A 22,694-nucleotide genomic window follows, 5' to 3' on the forward strand; every position below is an offset into this window, starting at 1 on the left:
AGAGGCGCAGTTCATTCGGGATGTAATGATTGGAAAAACGCTTCAGGCAGATGTATCTTATTTTTTGGATTCAAGAAAGAGAAATTTTTTTTTAATTAAGCCTTTAGTTTTAGTTTTCTTCCCTCGAAATAGTATGAGTTCGTAGGTGAATAATGAAGCTTCCATTTGAACAGTATTTGACGGTAGGCTTCATATAATTTGCAAGGGTAATGTATTATTCAAATTCCTAACGTACTACATTTTAATCTCAACTTTCAACTGTTAAAAAATCTGGGAATAAACTACAACAGTTTTTTCATACATCAACTATAAACCCTGAATTAATGTCCTAAAGTTAATTTTTCGGAATTTCTAATAAATAGCCAGCTCCCAGCTGAAAAATCGAACTTGTTAAGTAGGAGGAAATAAAGAAAACTACAGGATTTGGAAAATAATTTTAAAAAAAGGATTTCATCCGTATAAATATAAGTTTATTTACAATACAACAGATCCCTCTGTCAAATAAGCGACGAAAGTTATTGTTCGTGTTCCTTTTTCATTCTCGATGCTGTTTTAAATGTAGGTCATGCGCGTGTCGGTTATTCTTCGAACGTGATGTTCAATGAATGAAGTAGTGATTAAAACTAATAATTACAACGACCTGCTCCTCTCAAACAATTTACAATCAACGTCTCCAGGATCCAGAGACTTGCATGATTAGGGCCTCGAATGACTTGTGCATTACCTCCAACCGATTCTCTCACTCCACAGGTTCTTTAGTGAATTCAGGATCGATCGAACGCTTGTCGTACAAAAAATTTACGTCTAAATATGTTCACATTGCGGGAAAACTCTGGTTATCTAGAAAGATTTTTTCTTCTTTGACGTTGCAGTTAGAGAAAAAAAGTTTCTACATTTGACAAAATTTATTCTTGATTCTGGAATTTTTTTTCCTAAAACTTCTCAGTTCTAGAAACTTATTTTCTAATATTAGGAAATTTTTGACTCCCTGTGGTCTGAAAAAGATACAGAAGCCACAGACATTCGAGTTTTTCAAATAGAAAAGTAGCAATACAAACGGCAATATTCACTCTAGACGAAATACGTGACTGAACAATCGTAGGAGCATACATCCTCACTGTTTCCATAGTTCAACGTTCAGCTTCTGACAAAAAAGCCACACAAACTGCTCTCAAACTTTGCTATATTTTTTTCCTCTTCGTTGAGTACTTTTTCCACAAGCGATATAAAAAGTTGAGCACTGCGTTTTATACAAATACACATTAATACAAGAGGCTTATATATCGATAAAATTTCCTTCACACTTGAAGTTTGCAAAAAAGGCCTGTGAGTTTTTATCGTTCAGTATCAAAGTGGCAACAGACAATTTGATTAACTACTGAATTTTCTCCTCATTAACCCAGCAGTGAAGTTTTCTGTAAATATCTGTGACTCGAAGAGAGATAGGTGAAACTTTTCTAAATCTTAATTTATGTCATAAGGCCAGAAAACCTTTTTTCTAACTCTCATTGATCTACCCTACAACAAAAGCCCTGAGAAAAATTTTGCTATCTTTCTTAGTTTCAGAGATATCCCTTAAAACCTCGACTAGAAAACAAGACCAGGATAACAAGTCGATTTAGCTAATAAGTACATTTTTGTGAAATATCCCAACAGCTAAAAGAGATAATGCAATTTGTGATGAAACGTTCTTTGTAGCACAAATTTTGCTCAACAAAAGGAGCCATGAAAAATTACACTAGTCCTCTTAGACACGGAGATATTCCTCGAAAATTCGACGAAAGAACAAGTAGACTTGTTACCCTCTACCTTTTCGCTACAGAATCTTTAAAATCTTCGCATCTCTCGAAATTTCTTCAACCTATGCGTGCAAAAAATTTCTATTATCACGAACGGTCCTCCAGGTGAACCATTGATCGTTCCTTGTGCTACGTTTTTTTGGTTTTACACTGCAGAGTAGTGCGCCACAGGTGAAGCTCGTCTTTGGATCGTCATCGTAATCCGTGTATTTACTTACAGTCTCTGGAGCGTTGGTAACGCATGGCACCAGGATTGATGGTGGATTGGTGATGATAACATTAACGTTAACATTGACGTTGGGTTATGGGGGCGGAGGCTTTCGTTGGGGCTCGGGAGTGTAAAGGAGTCGAGCTCGAAAGTACTGGGGACTTCCTGGCACTGAGATACTTTCGGAAAGTCGTCGAGGTGGTGGCTGTGGTGGCGAGGGAGACACGTACCTAGAATAAAATGATTTCGAGGGTTTACCAGTGATTAGAGGCAGTAATATTCAGTTTCAAATATTCATTTCATTAAATTTCTTGGTAATTGGAGTGTCTTTCAATTAATTTGGATTAAAAAATTGAAATATGTTGCAGACGGTGAACTAGGTGAGTTCAATTTTTTTTAGGTGTTTCTAGACAAAATTTTGAAATTGAAGGCAAAAAAAAAGCTCCTGGTTCACTACTTTAAAACAGAAAATTCATTGTACCTTCGTGGAAATGAAGGTGAAGCCTGTTCCGGCAGATTCCTTCGCATAGCAAGTGGTGATTCCCCACGACTAAGCCTGGGTGGTGGCTCAGGTGATGCTGAACGATCTCCTCCCAGTCTCAGCCTAACATATGATGCAAATCTCTTCTTCGCTGATTCCTTCGATGGAGGCGGTGGAGTTTGCGAGGCAACTGTTGTATTATTTTCTTGTTTCGACTGATTCGTGAAACGAGAAATAAATAGTTGGGGACTCGTTGTCCCGTGAGAGCTAGGCGGTGGTGGCTCAGAGGGAAACCTTCAACATCAGACCGATATGAATTTCAATTCGGAGGTGGTAATCCCGAGTTATGGGGACCATAAATTATGATTTCGAACGTGTTTTTGCTGTGAAATAAATCTGCGCCTCTGAAATTAATTCTAAGAAAACTTGAATTTAACTTTAAAATTACATAATTTTGAAATAACGTAGGACATTATTATCTCCTTTCCGGAAATGCGATTTAAAAAACAAGGAAATAAAAAAAATATCGAGATTACGCAGGAGAGATAATCAAACACGAAATAATTGTCTACAATTATATATATGAACGAGCGGTGAATTTACAGATTACATATGATACTGCAGTAAAACTTCAAATTGCAAGTATTGGATAATATTTTCGCTGGCCTTCCCCGAGACCCTAGGCACTACTAACTTTCTCTGAGACAGTATAAGTAAATGAATGAATAATTAAATAAATAAGTACAGATGACAATTCAAATAAAAAACCCTCACTGTATAACAAAATGAATTACCTCTTACGACTCATCATAGGACTTGCATAAATCTCATGTGCAGGTGGATGTGTTTGTGGCGGATGATAGTACCTCGGCTGTACAAAGGGTGAATATCTCCCAGTCTCCAATGGCTGAACAACCCCAGGTGGATCAACATTTTCCCGTCTCCAAGGTGAATAATCCCTGGAGAAAGGGCTGAGAGATCGTGGGGCACTCCCCCAACGATCGCTCCCCTCCTCAAATCGTGCAAAATAAGGCGAATAAGGTCTCGATTCCAAGCTCTGTCCATTAGAGCATCTCCCCTCAGTGCGATAAGGCGAAAAGGACCTCTCCTGCTCGCCACTTGGTGGTGAAAAAGGCCTCGTCATCATCTCCCTCCTCCTGAGTGCATAGGGACTGTAGGGCACATAGGTACCATTTTCAGTGGCTCGTTGATTGTACGTAACTGTGGAAATTGGCTCTTTGGTCTTAGTCCTGAGTAATCCACCCTCCTGATTCCTCATGTGGGCTGTTGTCTTCAACGATACGTGGCCCGAGCCCCCAATAGACCTGAAACTGAAGCCCAAAAAATTATCAATTCCTCATCCCATCCAATTAATCCAAGACACTGACGTAATCCTGCTAGAGACCTGCTTTGAGTTGTTAATGAAAGTTAGAGAATTAGTACATTTACAAATAATTTTTCTCTTCGGCATGCACCAGGGAGAGACAGGAAAATCCTCAGTAACGAATTTAAATAAGCAATGACAAGAGCACAGACAAATGAACGACACTACGATAGAAATGACCATTTTTGTAAATAAATAAAAAAGAATGCTTACCATGAGTGGGGGGTCGTAGGGTGGGATGTGTAACAGGCACGTGCACAAACCAAACAACTCGAAATGAAAATCGGGCAGACTTTGGGATTTTATGTGTGTGTGTATTTTTTTTGTTTTTTTTTTGTTTTTTCTTTTATTACTTTGAATATTTGCGTTTTTTTTTTATCGTGAGGGACGTCTTGGTGGGTTTTGTGTGGTCAGGGGCGAGGGTGGGGTGGCTACGCTGCACTGCCTCCCTCATGCTCAACGCTGCAACACAATTCAACACGCACGCAAACGTTTAAGTAGGGGCATCAATAGGATTCATCTTGATGGATATTTGAAAATAAATAAATTTTCAATTATTAACATTGATGAGTGTGATGAGGTCCTAACTAAACACCCACTCGATGTTTACGACACAAATTCTACCAATGACTTTTCTACTGAATAAAAATATATAAAATCTGGATAATTGTTTATCTGAATGGTCTGCGGGGTCTCTCAAGGGACACCTGTTATGCTTTACCAAACCAGATATCAGATAATTACTTTATTAGTTGGGAATCTCATGCCGAATTAAATAAAAATAATTCTATGTTTGAATAATGGACAAATCCTTTACTTGATGACTAACTAGATACCACGAATCGAGAATAATCATGAACATTGAGAAAAGAATAATTGCTGTTGCCAAGCATTCATTTATGCAGGATTTTGGATTTTTTGAAATTCTAGATAATGTTCCTCCATATTTTTAATTTTGACAATTTCTGATTTATGGAATTCAATTATTAAAATACTGTAGAATTACTAGAGTAAGTGAATATTTCGCAAAATAATTCTTTTCCTCAGTGAACAAATGCAGGAATTGTTTATGAAATAGAGTGAACTCACCTTGGCTCGAGCTGTCGCATTACGCTGTCGAACCATTGGCATCCAGACATTGACAGGCCATTGGCATTTTCCCCTGAATGAGTATCGTATTTTTTAATAAACGGGTGCTCCATAAGTTTGGGGTACTTAGGCCGATGTTTATAGTTTTTCGTTAGACAGGAGTTGACGAACGATCGAAACTCCCTCGAAAAATGAGTGTCTGGAGGGAGGACAGGTGGATCGTCTTGAACTACCCTGCTCAAAACCTATTCAAATGGAAAGACCAGTTGAAGAAAGACTCTTGGGAAACAATTCGTGTTTTTTCAGACCCATAGAGTATTAATTAATTTCAATTCACCTCAAAATCAGTCTTGCAGTCTCGATAGGGAAAAACTCCAGTAGCCAATTCCACGAGAGTTATACCCAAACTCCACACGTCTGCTCTTATATCGTAATCTGGTTTCGTTGGATCTGGGGGGTCTATTCTTTCGGGCTAAAAATAATGACGGCATTGAATTAAGGATATCCCCGCCGTTTTAATATTTCTTTCATATTATTGAAACGTTCTATTAATTCAAAATCACAAGTCAAAATTAAATTGCTGATAATTTCGACAATATTATCATTTAAAAATATTTGAATATTAGTGAATAGATTATCTAGAAAAATCTATTGATAATTTTTTGGAGGCTGTCATACCTCTACAAAAGTGTTACCAAAAAAAAATCGTCATCGTTCTGAGATTTAAAAACATCCCGGGAAAGTAAGATAAGAAGCAAGTAGAGTTATTGGACTTTCTGCAGAAATTTTCTATCCAAATTTTTCACGATAATAAATACCCACCGCCATGTACGCTGCACAGCCAGCACTCCTGGTCTTGGCCTTGCTATCGACAAGCCTCCCAGAGATACCAAAGTCACACAACTTGACTCCCCCCATCTCATCCAGCAGAATATTACTAGGCTTAACATCCCTATGAATAACCCCATGTTTCTCCTTCAGGTACGAGAGTGCCTTCACAGTAGCTACAGTAACTTTCCCTAAAAAATCCTCAGGTATAGACTGCCTGAGCCTCTTCAGCAGCTTGTCCAAACAGGTTGCCATGAGTTCCATACAAATCCACACATCCGACTCGGTAATAAAGCACCCGAGGCATTGTACAATATAGGGACAATCATGTGACTTCAACACAACATCGAGATCCATGATAATCCTCTTGTTCTCCTCGGCATTGCCAGAGCGTCTCATCTGCTTGACAGCAATGACAACACCACTCGGTTTGTGCCTCATCTTGACAACATGCCCACAGGTGCCATTGCCAAGCTCTCCGAGATGCTCCAGATCCTTCATCTCGGTCTGATACTTCATACCATTGATATTGAGAATCCCATTCATTTTCATAATTTCCTGAAGTTTGGATTCTACCTCGCTGTCGTGTGGCTTTGGTGGCAACATCTGTGACACTGGCAGATCCAGCTGTCTCCTGGGCCTTGTCGGCGTCCCCATGTCACCAACTGCCACCAGATAAAATAGATAAATGTGAAATACGACATCCAAACGCCAAATACCCCACAAAAATGCAAAAAACAGATGTTGTATTATTTTTTAGCTCCCGAGATATTAATGAAAAAAAAAAATTTACATACTAATTTAAATTTTCTCAATCAAAATGCAAATTATGTGATAACACAAGGGCTATATTTCCACGAAATTTCGATCTCTTATCTTCATTTTTTCTAAGTTAAAGTGAAAGTGACAGCTTAACGGGAAATTAAAAATAAAAAAAAATTCCATCCCCATTATCTCAGAACTTTTATATGAAAGATAAGAAAAGATAAAATGGGTTCAGTTATTTTGGCGATAACGAAATATGCCCACCAAATAATCGAAGATCTCATGAACTATTGCACTGTATTTTAATATGAATGAGTTCCCGTATGATCAAACTATCCCCCTAGGCCATCCGAAACTTCCTACAAAAATCATCTCGCCACATTTCATGACAATTTCTGTTATGTCCAGAGAATAACTAAAGAGTGTCAAACTCCAACAAATTGTCATCAGTCATCTGATCAAAAGCCAATGAAATATTGACATTCCAAGTGTTGTTTGTAAAAACGCAATAGGATAAGACTATTGTTAGATTCCAGGAGGCTAAAGGGGACGAATCAGGTTGGATACCTCAGAGAGTCAACATAACCTGTCCCCTAGCTCGAAAAATCATCCCCTTCTCATCGAGGGACAGGTAAATCCACATTAAATGGTTAAATCTACGACTGTACTCACGCCTCTGTGGCCTTCGAACGATGGGACTGGACATGGGTGCCGACGAAGATGGTTGCACTTGGTTGTTAGTCCCAGGAACATCATTAATCTGTCTATCCCTCTCCATCGATTCCTTCTCCGCCCTGAGACGTTCCTGCAAATTCAGTATCTTGTTCTCCAGTGCACTCGACATTGTTGTTTTTCCCACTCTCACGTTTCCACACTATTTAATTCCCTTTCAATTTTCCATTGAATTCTATCTGACAATTGGAGCAATATATAAACGATAAATCACAACAGAACGATGTGATAATGAATGAACGATTGATCTTGCTAATTCATGGATTTTTTCACGTTTAATAAATAAGTTTTGAAATATATTTTCACATCACTCCTGTTGTCTGTGGTGTTCCCCAGTCTGTGCCCTTTTTGGCAGCAGTAAAACACGTATGTACACATATACATGGCACACATACTGATGAGCACTGCCAAGAAGTCAAGTGGTAGAAAGAGAAAAAAGAAGTGGGTAGTGTCGCGTGTGGGGGGATAGCCCATGCGCCGATTATTTCGCGCAGTCTAGCCACGCAACACATGCTCTCTCTTACTTACATTTTTTTATTTTTTTTTATACAGAAAAAAAAAACGAAAATTCATAGTAAAATTGGCCCTCGCGCCTTTCGAGGAATTTTTTGATCCTCCAATTTTTACTCCCTTGCAGTCAAAATCCCATGAACCTAGTGAACATTCTTTTGTAAAACACCATTTCTTTGAGGAATTTTTCAAACTCAAATGATGTGACTTTTTAATGATAGGGTAAAATCTATTCAGAGCCAATACCATTACGAAACGTTCGCGATTTTCTGTAAATTTTTCTCTTTGCATCGGACGTGTGACGGTTTGACAAAATGTTTTTCTAGGAAAAAGCGAAAATTATTTCGAAATCGGGAGAGTCGAGGCCAACCAGAGGTGTTGGGCATCCGAGTTTCACCTGGAAACCAGCCAGCAGCCGAATATGGATGTAACATAGCGTGGTAGCACTTGTTGGGTGCATTTTTTATTGCTTCAGGTGATCGGAAATTTGAGGACAACATTGTAGGTTGTTTCTCTGTATCTTTTGGTTTATCTAATTAGGAGTTTAAAAAAATCCTGACGTGAAATGTTGGTGAGTCGAAGATATTGATCGACGAATTCAGAACTCGAAATGCGTCATAGAATAGTAATTTTTTAGAAGAACTCGGAAATAATTTATATAAGAGAAATTAGGGATGAGCAGATTCTACTGAAGCTGTAATTTCCGCAAGTTAATCCAATCATATCCATTTTTGTTTTTTATTACTTGCGATTCGTGAGCGCCCTGGATATTATGAATTAAATTGTGCAAGCAGATTTACAGGAATCCCCCACGATAGCCTTCGGCCAGACGCGATCAGAAGACTTTTTATAATTGAGTTTGCTTGTCTACCCCGTAAACCCAATCTCCTTAATGGACATTTAATGGACATTTTTAATTATATTATATAATTTTTCGAATAAAAATTACTCATTTCTGAATGTTTGCTTGCTTTGCAATATACAGAGATGAAGCTGAACTCGTGTGCACTTAGGAGATCTTCATGAATAACTCACCGAAAAATCAGGATTTCTTGTTTCTTGAATCATTAATCATTATGAACTATATTTTTTGGTAGCAAACTCACGCAATTTAGTTATCTCACAAATTGGGTTCCTCACACTGAGTTGTGACACCTGTGTGAACAAATTGTGGAGGCTCATGACTCATGCCACTACAGGAATTATAGGAAAAGTATCCCACCTCCTCTACAGCCTTAGACATTTAATTTTTTGCGTTGGTCGGGTGAATTGACACATCACTGCATTTTTCCTCCTTTCGAAAAAATCGAAAAGGCAGAAAAAAAACCTGCGGAAAGACCGGAAAAGTTTTTCAATTTCGCATTTTAAGAATTCAAAGTTAAATTAATCGTTTTTAAATAAATGTTTTTTTCAGATAAATCGACATTTACGTGAAGTGTAATGAAAATAAAATGTCTCTGGGGTTGAAATAATTCAAACAACAGCCGAAAAATTTCAATATAAACTGCTTTAATCTGCACACTGATCTGAGGACTTTACAAAAGTCCGTCAAATGCAATCTGATAAAATTCCAACACTCCTGACGGTATACAAAATTCCAGTTTCACCAATTCCCCACAGTATTCCCTCAATTTCAGATACTAAAGACCAAGTTAACGGGTCATTGAAGGACAGCAGCGTTGGCAGCAATACTAGGATTATTGATGACCTCCCCGAGACTCTCAAGCAGCTCTTTCCTGTAGTCGTCGAAGTCCCCATCAATTTCGTTGATCACCTGGTTCTCGATTACGTGGAGACAGCACTCGGTGTCCCTGATGAGTCTCTCGTCGTGGGAGACGATGATGACGCCACCCTTGTAGGCATTTATCGCCTCAGCGAGGGCGTCAATAGACTCAATGTCGAGGTTATTCGTCGGTTCGTCAAGGATAACGACGTCTGGGGCATTCAGGCAGAGCTCAGCCAGGGCTACTCGAGCCTTCTGTCCACCCGACAAATCCTTCATTTTAATTGTGTGCGCGTGGGAACTCAGACCAAATGTTCCCAGCTGCTTCCGAGCTTTCTCATAGGGCAAGTCGAAGAGGCGCATCAGGTACTCCGATGGAGTTTCTTCGGCAGTGAGATGTTCACCTGAATGTTGGTCGAATCTTCCGATTCTCTGGAAGAAAATGAATTCGGAATTTTTTTTAAATAAAGGATATTCAATGTTATTCGAATTATTGTCCGCGAAAATTTTGGAATATTTTGTATCTTTTCTACGTACCAACCGATGATTTCGTATTAAATCTCCTTTGAGAGGAGTCAGTTCTCCCAGAAGAAGTTTCAAAAACGTTGACTTGCCCACCCCATTGGGCCCGACAATGGCAACACGTGAGCTCAAATCGATTCCAAAATCGACATCTATAAATAAAGGTTTTTGTCCTTCGTACGCAAATGTCACATCTGAAAAATAAATTCGGTAAAATGATTTTATCACGAAAACTCAATTTGCTACCCTTCAAACAGACTGAAAATCTTACTGTGAAGCCCAAGAATAGGAGGTTGCAAAGGTGGTGGATCCGGAAAGCTAAACTTCACGATATACTCTCGAGGTTTCTGTAATAATTCTTGTGGTCCAGTATCCTCCTCAGTCTTCTGCATTTTCGTACGATTCTTCTCCTGCTTCCTGGTGAGCGCCTCCTTCTGCTTCTTCTCAGCAGCTTTCTTGCTCTGCCCTGAGGCCTTAAGGTCCTTGATCCTTTTTTCTTGCTTCTCGTAGGCCTTTATCATCTCCTTCCTCTTCTGCTCGAACATCTTCTTGAACATGCTATAGTTACCTTTGTAGTAGAAGAGTTTCTGCTGATCCAAATGAATGATATCTGTGCAGACGTTGTCGAGGAAGCTCTGGTCGTGGGAAACTATCAATAGTGTCTTCTTCCAAGTCTGTAAGTAGTTGTCCAGCCAAATGACAGCATTCAGATCGAGGTGATTGGTAGGCTCATCCAGGAGGAGAAGAGTTGGCTCGAGAAACAGAGCCCTAGCCAGGGATACTCTCATTCTCCACCCTCCAGAGAAATTCTTGGTGGCTCGATTCTGCATGGATCTGCTGAAACCCAAACCTGCCAGAATCCTCCTCGCTCTGGGCTCTGCTGAGTCTGCCCCAATGGCCTTCAACTCCTCGTAAACCTCCTGGAGCTGCGCCTGAATTTCGTCATTAGTCGACTTTTCCGATTCCTCCTCCAGCTTTTTACATTTCTCCTGAAGGGCCACACATTTCACGTCGGCCTTCAGCACAACCTCCACGGCTGGCGTGTCGTCGGCCACGACTTCCTGCTCGCAGTACAGAATATCAATGCTTGGAGGAATGTTGAAGGCTCTTTTTTCTATGTGTCGAAGCAATGTTGTCTTACCATGACTGTAAATTAAATATATTTATACTGAAAAACTAATTTTTTTTAAAAATAACACTCATTTATTACTGTACACGTAGAAACTTGGAATTATTTAGACTGCATTTGAATAAAAATTTAATTAAATTCAACAGGGATAGTGCTATACAAGATATTTGGATACTATCCAGCTGTCAAACGAAATTAAATTTCCTGTGACCACTCATCCAGCGACAAACATATGTTCCCGAAAGAGAAAGATCTAAAAATGGAAAATAAAATCCTTCCTACCCATTAGGACCAACAAGACCATATCTCCTCCCCTGGGCGATGAGAAGGCTAGCATTGGTGAAGAGTTCCTTTCCTTTGGCAGCGATGCTAAAATTCTCCACCTTAATATCAACGGCATTGTCCAGGGTATGCTGGCCCCGAGTCTGTGTCTGACTCTGTGAAACCGTAAAATTCGACTCCAACTCACTGTGTCCCTGTCCTCCAGCCTTAGTCATCATCTCCATGGTGCGCTCATACTCCAGCTGCTTTTTCAGCTTTTTCTTCTCTTTATGGGTGAGTTTCTTGCCTGTTCCCTCGATCTCCAGGTTGGAGATCTCATTCGAAATTTCCTTCTCGTTGTCTGACATTTTTCACTATTTACACGAGTCTCCAGTCTTCCAGGTGGTGCACCACGAATCCTAGCCTGGTTGCCTGCACTCGTGCAATGTGCAGCATGGAGAGGATAGAAATCCGAGGAGTCGCCATCTTGTGGGTGTTATCGATCCCAGAGGGCGAGGATGTTCATGGATTATTCGCGAAAGCACCAAGAGAAGATATTTGACATTTCAATTCAAAATGCTAGGGATTGCGGACGCTGTCAAAAGACCTCTCAAAATACCCCCCAGATTCATTCCCTACATGGAAAAACATAGAATATATGAATTATTTCAGGTGAGTAATGGATACTCTACTGATTTTCCATCAAAATTTTATTGATCTAAATTTCTTGAATCTAAATTTTTATTGATTATCAGAAACTCATTCATTCATTTAAAATAAACCATCCATTAATCTATTTGATAGAATTCGAGTAATTTCTTATTAATAATGAATTTATTGGGATTACATGAACTTCATTAATAATAAAAAAGACATTTATTTCTTATAAGCGAAGTATCAAGAAAGGTAATTTGAATAAATAAATTATTCATCTGGATGTAGCATATTGGTTGGCAATAAAACGCGAAAAATGGGGCGTTTTATTGTATAATTTGTTGACTTTCTCATGAAAAATTACTGATACTGTCCCACTTAACTCCGAATTGCGATGGACACTGACAAATTGTGGTTCACATTTATGAATTTTCCTTCTATGGAAAGCGCCGAGTGAGCGAGTTTCGAGTGACTGCATATATTATGTTTTTCAGGAGATTGCGAGCCAATTAATAATTAAAAAGCCATCGGACCACATTCTTTACGTGAAGCAATGCTTGCAACACGCAGCTAGAAGTAGAGATGCACCGAGGATCATTCTCCTGTGTCCACTCGATTTCGGTCAATTGAATCAATTTGTTATGCATTATTTCTCCATTTTATAATCTCAACTATCCTATTCCGATGGCGTACAGATGGAAAATTGCTGGCTGAATATCTGGATTTGAAATTGGGGATAAAAGCTATAAGCTTGCAAGACGTGGATGCTTTCAATTCCAGCGAAGAATTCGCATCGAATGTTCGGAACATTTTGAGGAAATTATATTTCGAAGAATCTGGATGGTTATTTATTGGTAATACTGTCATATTCATTTATCAATAAATTAATCCTAAAAAAATGTTCAATAATTCGTTCGCTCGTCTGGAATTGAAGGATTAGAGAGCTGAATGCAAAAATTCACCGACAAAATAGAATTATTGACGATTAATTTCTTGATTTTATTCATTGGCACTTGAAGGAATTCAACCAAAACATTTGAAAATAGAAGGAGAGAAAATAATATTCGATGGTATTTCCTATTTCTAGTTGCCTTTCTAATAAATTCTAACGCATCCTCAATAGATTTTCCTAGAACAAAATCGGAAGCTCGTGCCCTGCAATCCGTCGGGATCCTCCCTACCCATGTAATCGAGATAACCTGGACAGATTTTCCGATAGAATCCTCGGCGTCCCCAAGTCAATATCCCTCCACAGCCTCCAGCCAAAATTCACATGATAATATTTTCCACAAAACCCTGGACATGCGCAATCTCCAGGACCTTCGTTCGGTCTACTCCTCGGTTCTAATTGTAATTATTCCAAATTTATGAATTTATCTCAAAGCCTATGCATTATAAGGCGAAAACCTTAAAGGATTTTTGCAGACGCTTAAATTCCCAATAAAAAATGTTTCTTGCTTTTTCCTTCTAAAATCAATAGCTGTTAAGATCAGGGCATTATTAAGCTGCATAAATTAAAAAAGTTCAGTGCCTGCTAAAGTGAGAAATGTAGAATTCCCAATTTTTCGTAATCACCAATTCGTGCTGAGGTCTTATCCTACAATTAATAGTTTCTGAGATAAATATTTTACAAAGTTATGAAATTGGGCTGTATAACTTCGCTGTTTAATTGCTGAGAATTGAATGGATTAATTAATTTCCCAGCAAGTAGAGACTGCGGGGAGAACGTACGAGGAACTCGGAAGAGCCTGCATTGCACTGGCTAGAAGAAGAAAGTGCTCGACGCCTTGTTATAATTTCCGGGTCGTTCTCATTGGTCCAAGAGGGTCAGGACGTCGATCCGTGGCTAAATATCTCTCCCAGAAGTATAATCTCGTGTACATTGATTTTGATTACCTATTGGCACAAACGAGACTGCAAGATAACGCATTTGGAATCACTTTGAGGTGTTTAAGTCGTTGGGGAATCAGAGAGAAATCAGATATAAAGATCAAAATTATTGAGGTAAAATTCTTTTTATTGCAATAATTACATCATCTTGATCTTATTGGAACATATAAACTTAAATAGTGCACATTTTTCTGTATCATGATGGCTGATTGACAAGATAGGGCTTCATTTAACTTAATCTATAAATTTTCTGTTATTCTATTATTTAATTATTCGACTCGAGGTAATTTTTATATTTTAGAATTCTCGTAATGATTGTAAGGAATGAAAGGCAATGATTTTCATGCATTAGTTTTACTTCCAAATTTATTTCTTTTAGTTTATAACTTTATTGGATTTTTAAATTTCTTCGAACGTTGGCAAGTGTTGATCAATTTTATTGATTTTATTCGACAAAAGTGTCGATTTCAAGTAATTTTCTTGTGATGTAAAAATGATATTCCCTTTGTTTCAGAATAAACTGATGGGCAGTGAGTGTTTGAAGAAGGGGTGGGTCTTGTTCGGATATCCGATTACCGTTGAGGACTTTAAACTTCTCGATTTACTCGCTACACCTCCAAACAGGTTCATCAAAGCTGATATTTTTATGAATGATGTCATGATTTTGCCGAATCCCTTTATTTCCCAGAATTATCTGTATCAATGTCGATGAGGCGACGTGCCAGGAGAGATTGTTCTCGAGGAAGTTCAATATTTACACTGGGAGTGAGCATAATTCCAGAAGAAGTGGGGAGGAAGCTGATGTGGAACTTGCCACCCATTTTGAGGATTGTGAAATTGTCGTCAATCACACTGTAAGGGATGCTTTTATGAGATTTATATATTCATTATATATTAGAACAATTTATTTTTCTACAGCGAATTGTTCAATTTTATATTGTCACTGTAAGAGGGCTGTATTTTGTCGCTAAAGTCGAAACGTTTCAATTTTCCTCTGAAATTTCACGGTCGTAAACTCCCTAAACCCCCGGTGTATTTTTTCCGACTCCTATAGTAATCAAATGCAAGAAAAAACTTTGGAAAATCGTGTCCCAGATTTGAATTATTGAGTACAAGGAATGTGTTTTATAAAAACATTCCGTTGGCAAAGTTCGTTAATATTCAATTTTATTCGCAAAAGCTGAGCAAATCGACGGTTAATAAATCACCCTAAATACTTGTTTGAAGCTCACAGAATACTTCGAAAATGTTACATCACTACTGAGGTATGCAGGTGAATCTGCGGTCCTGGTGGATGGTACGGTCAGTGAGAGGAGTGTAAAAGAAAAGGTGGAATCGTGCTTGAGCCGAGCTCCATCTGCCCCTCCTCGTATTCGAAAACCAAAGGAGGAAATAAAACCAGAGGATATCGAATTCGATCCCGATGATCCAACGGATTTCAAGATTTATGACGATCTGCGGAAACCAGAGTCCATTCTTTCCCTAGTCTAGTTCATGATGCATTTGCTTTGAAAATTTTTACATCCTTCAGCCAATTCTGCAACTCTGATTCTAAATTACTTGTACTTAAATGCAACTTTGAACACAACTCCTCATGAATCGCGTAATTATTTCTGATTTTTTCATTGTAGTCCTGAAAATAGTGCATTAATTATTTATCAACAGACAGAAAATTGTTTTCTGTCGTTTTTACCTCGATTTCTTCGTCAGTTGGAATTTTTAGAGCTCCAGGTGGCACGTGTGCAATGCATCTCAATTTTTCTCGAAACTTTTTCAGTGTTCTTCTGACAGATAATGTTCGCATTCTCTCATTTTTACATATTTTTTTGTGAAATTCAGTAATGAGAGACGATTCCACTCCCAGCAGTGACGTCAGTCTGTCGTCCACCTTCGCGTGCTCAGCGGCATTGAATCGATTGATCTAATATTTTACGAATATGAAAATTGTTTTCAGAAGAATCACACTCACTAGCATGTGCTATCATTATTCATCTTCATGGAAAAAATTTAATAGAAATATATTGACAAGTCATACGTCTTAATCTTTTTCTCCTCTGAGCTTTCTAGTCGGAGAAAAATTTTAATGCCAAAGAAATATCTCACTGGAATAAATGTCATAGGAAAACAACAATCTAAATATCAGATACCTACGTCACTTGTAAAATTCCCTTGGATCTCCCGAATCTCTCGTCGAATTTCGTCGATATTCGACGTCAACTGATTCCCGAGTGCCTCGAATTTATTCCGATAATTTTCCTGAATGGCGATAAGAGCAACTTGCATTTCCTTAATAGTGACTTCATGCATCTCTCGTTTTTTCTCTAAAAGGTCTTGCACCACTCGAGATGGCACTGAGACGCTTTCTATTAGATAACAATCGCTCATAAAGATAAGGTCTTCAAAACGTTAACTACTTCAATGAAATTATCCTAAGAAATAAAAACCATTCCTGCCAAGTAAATATAAAATATGAGACCACTAAATCCCAAAAATATCTACATACAATCTAAAAAAATAAAATGACATTTCTTTCTGCTAAGCAACTCGAAAAACAATTCAATTATAAAATAATTGAAACGAATAGATTTTTCCCCTTTTATATTTTTTATACCAAAATCAGTCAGAGGGGAATTGCTTTCTCCGGAATTTTTCCCTTTCCTCTGATCTTCAGCTTCCTCGAGGTCTCCTTCCTCCCCCTCATCCCCGTCGTTCTCTCGTCGCTCCTCAGGAGTGGCCATAGAAACTTTCCGACTCATTTTCCAAATGTTTTATTGAAAAAAATAGGAAAAACACACGAAAAGATAAATAAACAAAAGAGCATTATCTCCTGAAATTAAATCCCTTCCTCCTGCTTTTAGTATCAACGAGCAATTGTGCCTGTCTCTTGAGAACACTTCGAGTGGGCACTTCCTCCTCGTCCTCGGATGGAATAGCCTGGGCAGCTGGGGTCGGTGCGCCGGGGAATCGTGGAAAAAGTGGTCGGGCCTCGGCTTCAACAGCCTTAACAGCCTCCGATGCAGATCCAGTCGATAGAGTTTCGAATTTATCAACAAAAGCCTCTTGAATCCACTGGTCGTACTGGTCGTGGCCGCCCATCATATCGACGAGGCACTCCATCTTCTCCTCCAAGAGCTTCAAGTAACAATACGGATCCTCCAGGTTTTCCGGAGTCACCGAGACGAATGTCTCATTCACATCCTAACCGGGAGCAACAAAAAATTTACACCGAAATATGAAAAAAAAATTGTTCACCCTTGACCAAAGAGACGGACCTAGGATTTTCGAACGAGGTAAGAACTTTTTTTCAAAATTCCATTTCTTCGTCAAGCAACTGCTGATTCCCCATATTCTCATCTTGTAATAGTAATGAAAGGCACCGAAATCGAAAAAATATAGAAATTAAAGAATAAACAATAACAAGTCAATCACCATTGACTTCGAGATCTGACCGAAGATTTTTAGGGGAGCAAAGTGTTTTTTTTTCTCTTCACGAACCATCGTTCATTCTTGATATATTCATATTAATGAGTCTCAGTAACTCACCCTGAGTCTGTCACAAAATTTCCAGAGTATTTTCGCAACCTCGCCGAGGGTCCCCTGGACTCGTTTCGTCCTCACCTCAGCAACATTCTGACGCTTTACCTCTTCCTCGATTCTCTCATTTAGTTTGACGAGCTCTTCGGCGTTTCTGTAATGGAACTCGAATAAATGAGAAATATCTTCCACATCAGAGCGATAAAATTTCAAAAGTTTGGATAATAATGCTGAGTTTTGTTTTGTTTAATCTCGAAGCTGTTTAGAAAAAAATCTAAATCTAGAATTTTTTAAACGTGTCGTCCGTCTGGAGTCCATCAATCAATCAATTATTTGTTTGATAGAGAACTCACTGATCAGCATCTTTCGTCTCCGAAAATTTCTGCATCTCAATTTCCGCGGTGAACTTCTGCCGCTGCTTTTCGAGGATCATCTTCTCATCCTCCGTGACTGTTCTCATCCTCTGGAGGTTTTCCTTGGTAGCGCGTTGTGCCAGAAATCGATCAAGTACCTCATCATTCCTGGTGACTCCAGTTGCGTTCCTCAATTTGGCAAAAGCCTCCTCCAGATAGGTGATTTCATCCTTGGGCGGGTCATCATCCTCAGTCCTCTTGCTATCAGGCTTCTCCCCACCCTCGAAATCATCCTCTCTCGGTGGCAGTCGCACTGCAGGAAAGATCATCCTCTCGAGCCTCTCCAGTTCCAACCTGCGGTCCTCCACCCTCTGTCTATAATCCAGGATTACATTTTCTCGCTCCTTGCTCGTATGCATTGCCTCAATCTCCTGCTTCGTCAGCGTCTCCTTTGTGATGTCCCTCAAGTCCACAGCCTCAGTCTTCACCTCCTATTTGTCCATTTTAATTAATTAATTAATTAAAGAAGAAAATTCTGTAGCGAAGACTGTAGTGAATTTCAGAGAGATGGTGGAATTTCTCTTAGGAATTACTTTATAGAGCAAAAATAAGATCTACAAAAAGGGTTTTCACTAGGAATTCGCTGTTTTATTAGATTTTTAGATACTTCTGGAAAAAATAATTAGTAACAAAATAACTTGGTACCCTTTCGATTTTTATTATTCAATTAATTGGAGCATTGAAGAGTGAAGAATTTACCTGGAGCTGTTTAATCTCAGCATCCTGGTCCTTTATACTCTGCTCCAGGCTTCCCAATTGAGACACATAGAAAGCTGCATCCGACTTTAAACTCGCTCGCACTGATCTATATTTTTTTCGCACAGTGTCAGCTTCCATTTGCATTACACTTATCCTATGCAAATGATTCTCCAGACTTATCACTTTCTGAATAATCCACAGAAAATTCATGAATGAAATCAGTAGCGAAGGGGCAAAGCGGGATGAATTGAATTTTACATTTTGTTAATTATCAATTCATCTAAAAAGACGACGAAATTTTTTTTTCGTAGCTGATTAAATTTTCAACAAAGATCTGCTGTTGTCTCCAAAAAAATTATGTTTTCGATAAACTCATACTTAACAAATTTATAAAATCCGACTCATATCACGTCACTCCATCGCTAGTATAATAAATAAATTAATTAATTAACGAAGTAGTATTTAAATCGGAAAGTTTCAAATTTCCAAAAAATGTCAAGTGTTCCAGTTTGTCCAATAATTTGGTATTGTTCCAGGATATACGCGAGAAAAATAATGACAGATGAATAATAAGATCGTCTTACTATAATTAAACCTTTTTCAACGGATTGTCCAATTTCCTCTCGACGAATTTTTGCACCTTTCCATTAACATACTGCTCATACTCCCCAAGTAGTTTCGTGAGTCTGTCCTGTTGCTGGAGGGAGTCAAAAAATTGATTGGATCGTAATAATAAAACGTGATGGATTTATGATGATTACCTTATCACTCTCGTACTTGACGAGATCGAGTTTTTTTCGCAATCGAATATTGTCCTCATCGACTCGGGCGATGGCTTCTTCCAAGCCGCGTTTCCTCACGCAGGCTGAGGATTCCCGGCTCGCTAAAACCACCTTGTCGGCCGCCTCCTCATTCTAAAGTTATTGCACAGAGAAAAAATAAAAGTCACTAGACTCCAAGATTTTTCATTGAAAAAAACGATGATTTGAATTACGCGAGAACGATGTGACATTTTGTTGGAGTTCTACAGAGAAATCTCATAATAATTAAATTAATACATACATTCTTCGCTTTTGTGTATTTTATCAGGAATGTTTTAATTTCTTTCTTGAGATTAGCGAGTTTGTCTGAGCTCTCGCGTTTCTTGGCATCGCACTCCTCGTAATTCGCCTTTCGTTGTCCCTCTGTGATTATTAAACCGACATTAATTAACAACTCCACTCGATGTGATGATCAACGCTGGTATCAATACGGAGAGAGGGAGGAATAAAATTAGCATCAGGTCTATCAATCTTCATTAATAAAACGATATCCCTCCACAGAAGGGAATTTCGCAGATCCCAAGAAATATTGGATCTTTACAGTTTACAATTTACATTGCTGATGAATTGAATGAGTCCACATAAAATCCTCTTGGGTCTTTTTCTTCTGGCCAGTAGTGGATATTTCATACGAGTCGTTCCAAATATCTGAGTTCCATCATCGACAATTTCAGAAGTCATTTTACTGCGGAAGGATGGAATAAATAGAAGAATATGTGGGTCAATCGACTAGCTGTCTTATTCTTTTTGATGGCCACAATAAACTTCTCGGCATTGAACTTTAAACTTCCTACCCATTAATGATCGATAGTAAAATTTCATTTCTTCTGGAACGATTAGTTACAACATATGGAAATAAATAAATTCAATTGAAAGATTTTATCTGAAAATTATTCACAAAAAAAAGCCATTTTGAACCTAAGGCTTTAAAACTTTTTCCACGTGAATGATTAAAGAACATTGCTCTGATTAATAATTCCACATACAAAAAAATCATTCCATCTCTATTTTATTGCAGGATTTAACCGAGAGTGCGCCATAAATTGCCCCTGAAATTTAGCGAAATGAAATTTTCTCCATATTCAAGAAAGTATAAAAATAAAATTCCTCTCAGATTATTAACTTGACGTAGAAAAAAATGACTCGTTCGTTATTATTACGGAATAGTTAATTATTGAAATTATGAATAATTTGAAGAAAATATTCTCTCTGAAGTCTTGAAATTCTCCCAACAATAAAAATAAAAGCCCAGGTTTTCTCTAATTGAAGGCAATAGAATGCATTTAACTTATCAATAAGAGAAAACTATAAAGCCCGCGCACATGAGACTTCGTGGAATCGTAAAAGTTGACCCCCCTGTGGAAGTCCAGTTAGCGGCTGAATTAGCAACGCTGGTCATTCAGAGAGTGTGTGCAACGAATGGGGTACACAACCGAGACCACGAGACGGCTACAAATGAAAATAGTCAGGATGACAGCTTCGGAGCAAGTGAAATCATCAGCCTGATGAGGACAATTGTCTCGAGGGACTAGCGTAATACTCAGCTTCTTCGAATTTTTCTCATCAAGGGGCCCAATGGAGAAGAAAAATGTGGAGAAGAGTTTGAAACTCACCGGACAGTTGGATTTTCTTTTTTATCTCGATGATCTTTCTGTTCAGTGTCGTGAGTTTACTGTCCTGAGTTGAGGATATTAGAGGATCAGCCATTTTTCCATGTACTGGAGGAATATCGATGTAACAGGGGTCAATCTCCTTGACAACTCAGTTACGATGCAATTTATTCAATTAAAAATTCCATTTTATCATTGTCTCTACTCCATAATTCTCATGATTTAATCATGTGAAGAATAATTGAACGCGAATTTTAAAGGATCGAATGAACCCGTTCGTTTGAGGAGTGTCGAGGATTATCTCAGAATCTAAGATACCAGAGTCTTGGTCAAAAGCTTTTTTGCAGCGTGAAATGAGTATTCCTAGAAACAGTTAGAGCATTTCGTTATCTCTCGTAGATTCAGCGATATTTATAATTAATTGATTCCGATGAATTATTGTTGAATCACGCGACTACCAAGTCCCTGTAACGAAATAAACGAAACACTTATTTCAATAGTGTCAATTTATTCCCCTGACGTACGACGTGGCATTAATTAGCAAAGGCCACTCGTGCAGCATCGCCAGTTTGTTGTTACCCACGATAGGGTTAACGGCTTCATTAATAAGAACTAATGACTCAGACTCGTGTATTCCACTTGGCTGGAACGCAGATCATTCGGTAAAATTCCAAGAGGGATAATGCGCTCGTGTAAAAATATACCCGAGGAAAAATATGACTTGTACTCATTCAACAAATTGTAATGCTGCATTTGTATTCGTTAGTTGAAAGGAGCGAAAATCGTTGTCCTCTAACGATTCATATCGTTTATGAATGATACAGAGAGTTCATTTAGTACTGGTAATCTTGTTATTATTCACACAAGGAATGTAACGAGAAAAGAAAACAGTTTATCCAATACATTTTCTTATTCTGTAATTAGTCTATAATATATCACGAATTTTAAGTGCAGTAGCCAACTGATGATTTACGATACGTCAAATTCAACAATTTTGTTTAATATCAGTTGATAGCCAAGCTATTGATCTCAAAAAGCCATTATCTCAATTATCTCATTTATAAGCCTGAGGGGTTTTCATTCATTTTCATAACCATTTTGATTTAATCCCAAAGTATCCATGAATTTATTTAATTTAGCATAAAAATTCGAAAATTCCACCCCAAATCAGACACCTCATGCTAGCTAATAAGAAGAAAAAATTGCCGGAGCCTCAAAAATACAAAAAAAAAATAGAATAACGTAAAAAATATGAATGTGACAAGAACATTTCAATTTTTTTTATTATAAATGGGTGAAATTAAATGCCCTAATAGCAACAGGACGTTTTCAGATGTTGGTCGAGTGAAAATGATGAAAGGAGGAGAATGCCAAGTTCGTTTAATCCCTCGAACATCTGTTGTAAGCAGCCGTCCACCCCTAAAAATTTTCAAACTCCCCGGTTGTGCAGCGGTGGAAATTCTCCTGTAGCGCGGGATTTTCCCCCATGCACGCGGCACCATTGGCTCGGAGTGACGGCCATTTTGGACGCGCATTGATATCAGCGGCGGGGAGCAGGTGCGCGCGCAGTTCGGCACTACTTTCAGCCCCCCTCAACGAACAATAGAAGTCCAGACGTGTTTGGTGCGCGTTCGTGCTCGTA

General features: G+C 38.4%; 4 protein-coding genes across 4 annotated transcripts; 1 reads left to right on the forward strand and 3 right to left on the reverse strand.

Moving 5' to 3' along the window:
• Window positions 1–448: 448 nt before the first annotated feature.
• On the reverse strand, window positions 449–7,659 carry LOC105264806 (dual specificity mitogen-activated protein kinase kinase 7). Its single transcript, XM_011301939.1, has 7 exons — window positions 7,227–7,659; window positions 5,784–6,454; window positions 5,299–5,433; window positions 4,962–5,206; window positions 3,283–3,819; window positions 2,489–2,782; window positions 449–2,237 (listed from the first exon to the last, which is right to left on the reverse strand). Exons 1-7 carry the CDS (start codon window positions 7,396–7,398, stop codon window positions 2,102–2,104), a joined length of 2,190 nt encoding a protein of 729 aa, XP_011300241.1. The 5' UTR covers window positions 7,399–7,659; the 3' UTR covers window positions 449–2,101.
• Window positions 7,660–9,288: 1,629 nt separating this feature from the next.
• On the reverse strand, window positions 9,289–11,877 carry LOC105264807 (ATP-binding cassette sub-family F member 1). Its single transcript, XM_011301940.1, has 4 exons — window positions 11,453–11,877; window positions 10,313–11,187; window positions 10,057–10,235; window positions 9,289–9,951 (listed from the first exon to the last, which is right to left on the reverse strand). Exons 1-4 carry the CDS (start codon window positions 11,797–11,799, stop codon window positions 9,457–9,459), a joined length of 1,896 nt encoding a protein of 631 aa, XP_011300242.1. The 5' UTR covers window positions 11,800–11,877; the 3' UTR covers window positions 9,289–9,456.
• A 148-nt stretch (window positions 11,878–12,025) lies between these two features.
• Window positions 12,026–15,596, forward strand: LOC105264838 (adenylate kinase 8). Its single transcript, XM_011301985.1, has 8 exons — window positions 12,026–12,103; window positions 12,580–12,706; window positions 12,781–12,939; window positions 13,209–13,435; window positions 13,790–14,089; window positions 14,490–14,599; window positions 14,664–14,829; window positions 15,203–15,596. The coding sequence occupies exons 1-8, from the start codon at window positions 12,071–12,073 to the stop codon at window positions 15,464–15,466; spliced, it is 1,386 nt and encodes a 461-aa protein (XP_011300287.1). The 5' UTR covers window positions 12,026–12,070; the 3' UTR covers window positions 15,467–15,596.
• On the reverse strand, window positions 15,463–16,713 carry LOC105264839 (uncharacterized). Its single transcript, XM_011301987.1, has 4 exons — window positions 16,587–16,713; window positions 16,127–16,338; window positions 15,669–15,896; window positions 15,463–15,608 (listed from the first exon to the last, which is right to left on the reverse strand). Exons 1-4 carry the CDS (start codon window positions 16,711–16,713, stop codon window positions 15,468–15,470), a joined length of 708 nt encoding a protein of 235 aa, XP_011300289.1. The 3' UTR covers window positions 15,463–15,467.
• Between the last annotated feature and the right edge of the window lie 5,981 nt (window positions 16,714–22,694).

The sequence above is a fragment of the Fopius arisanus genome, unplaced genomic scaffold (assembly GCF_000806365.1).
Source record: "Fopius arisanus strain USDA-PBARC FA_bdor unplaced genomic scaffold, ASM80636v1 scaffold00025, whole genome shotgun sequence".
Taxonomy (NCBI): Eukaryota; Metazoa; Arthropoda; class Insecta; order Hymenoptera; family Braconidae; genus Fopius; species Fopius arisanus.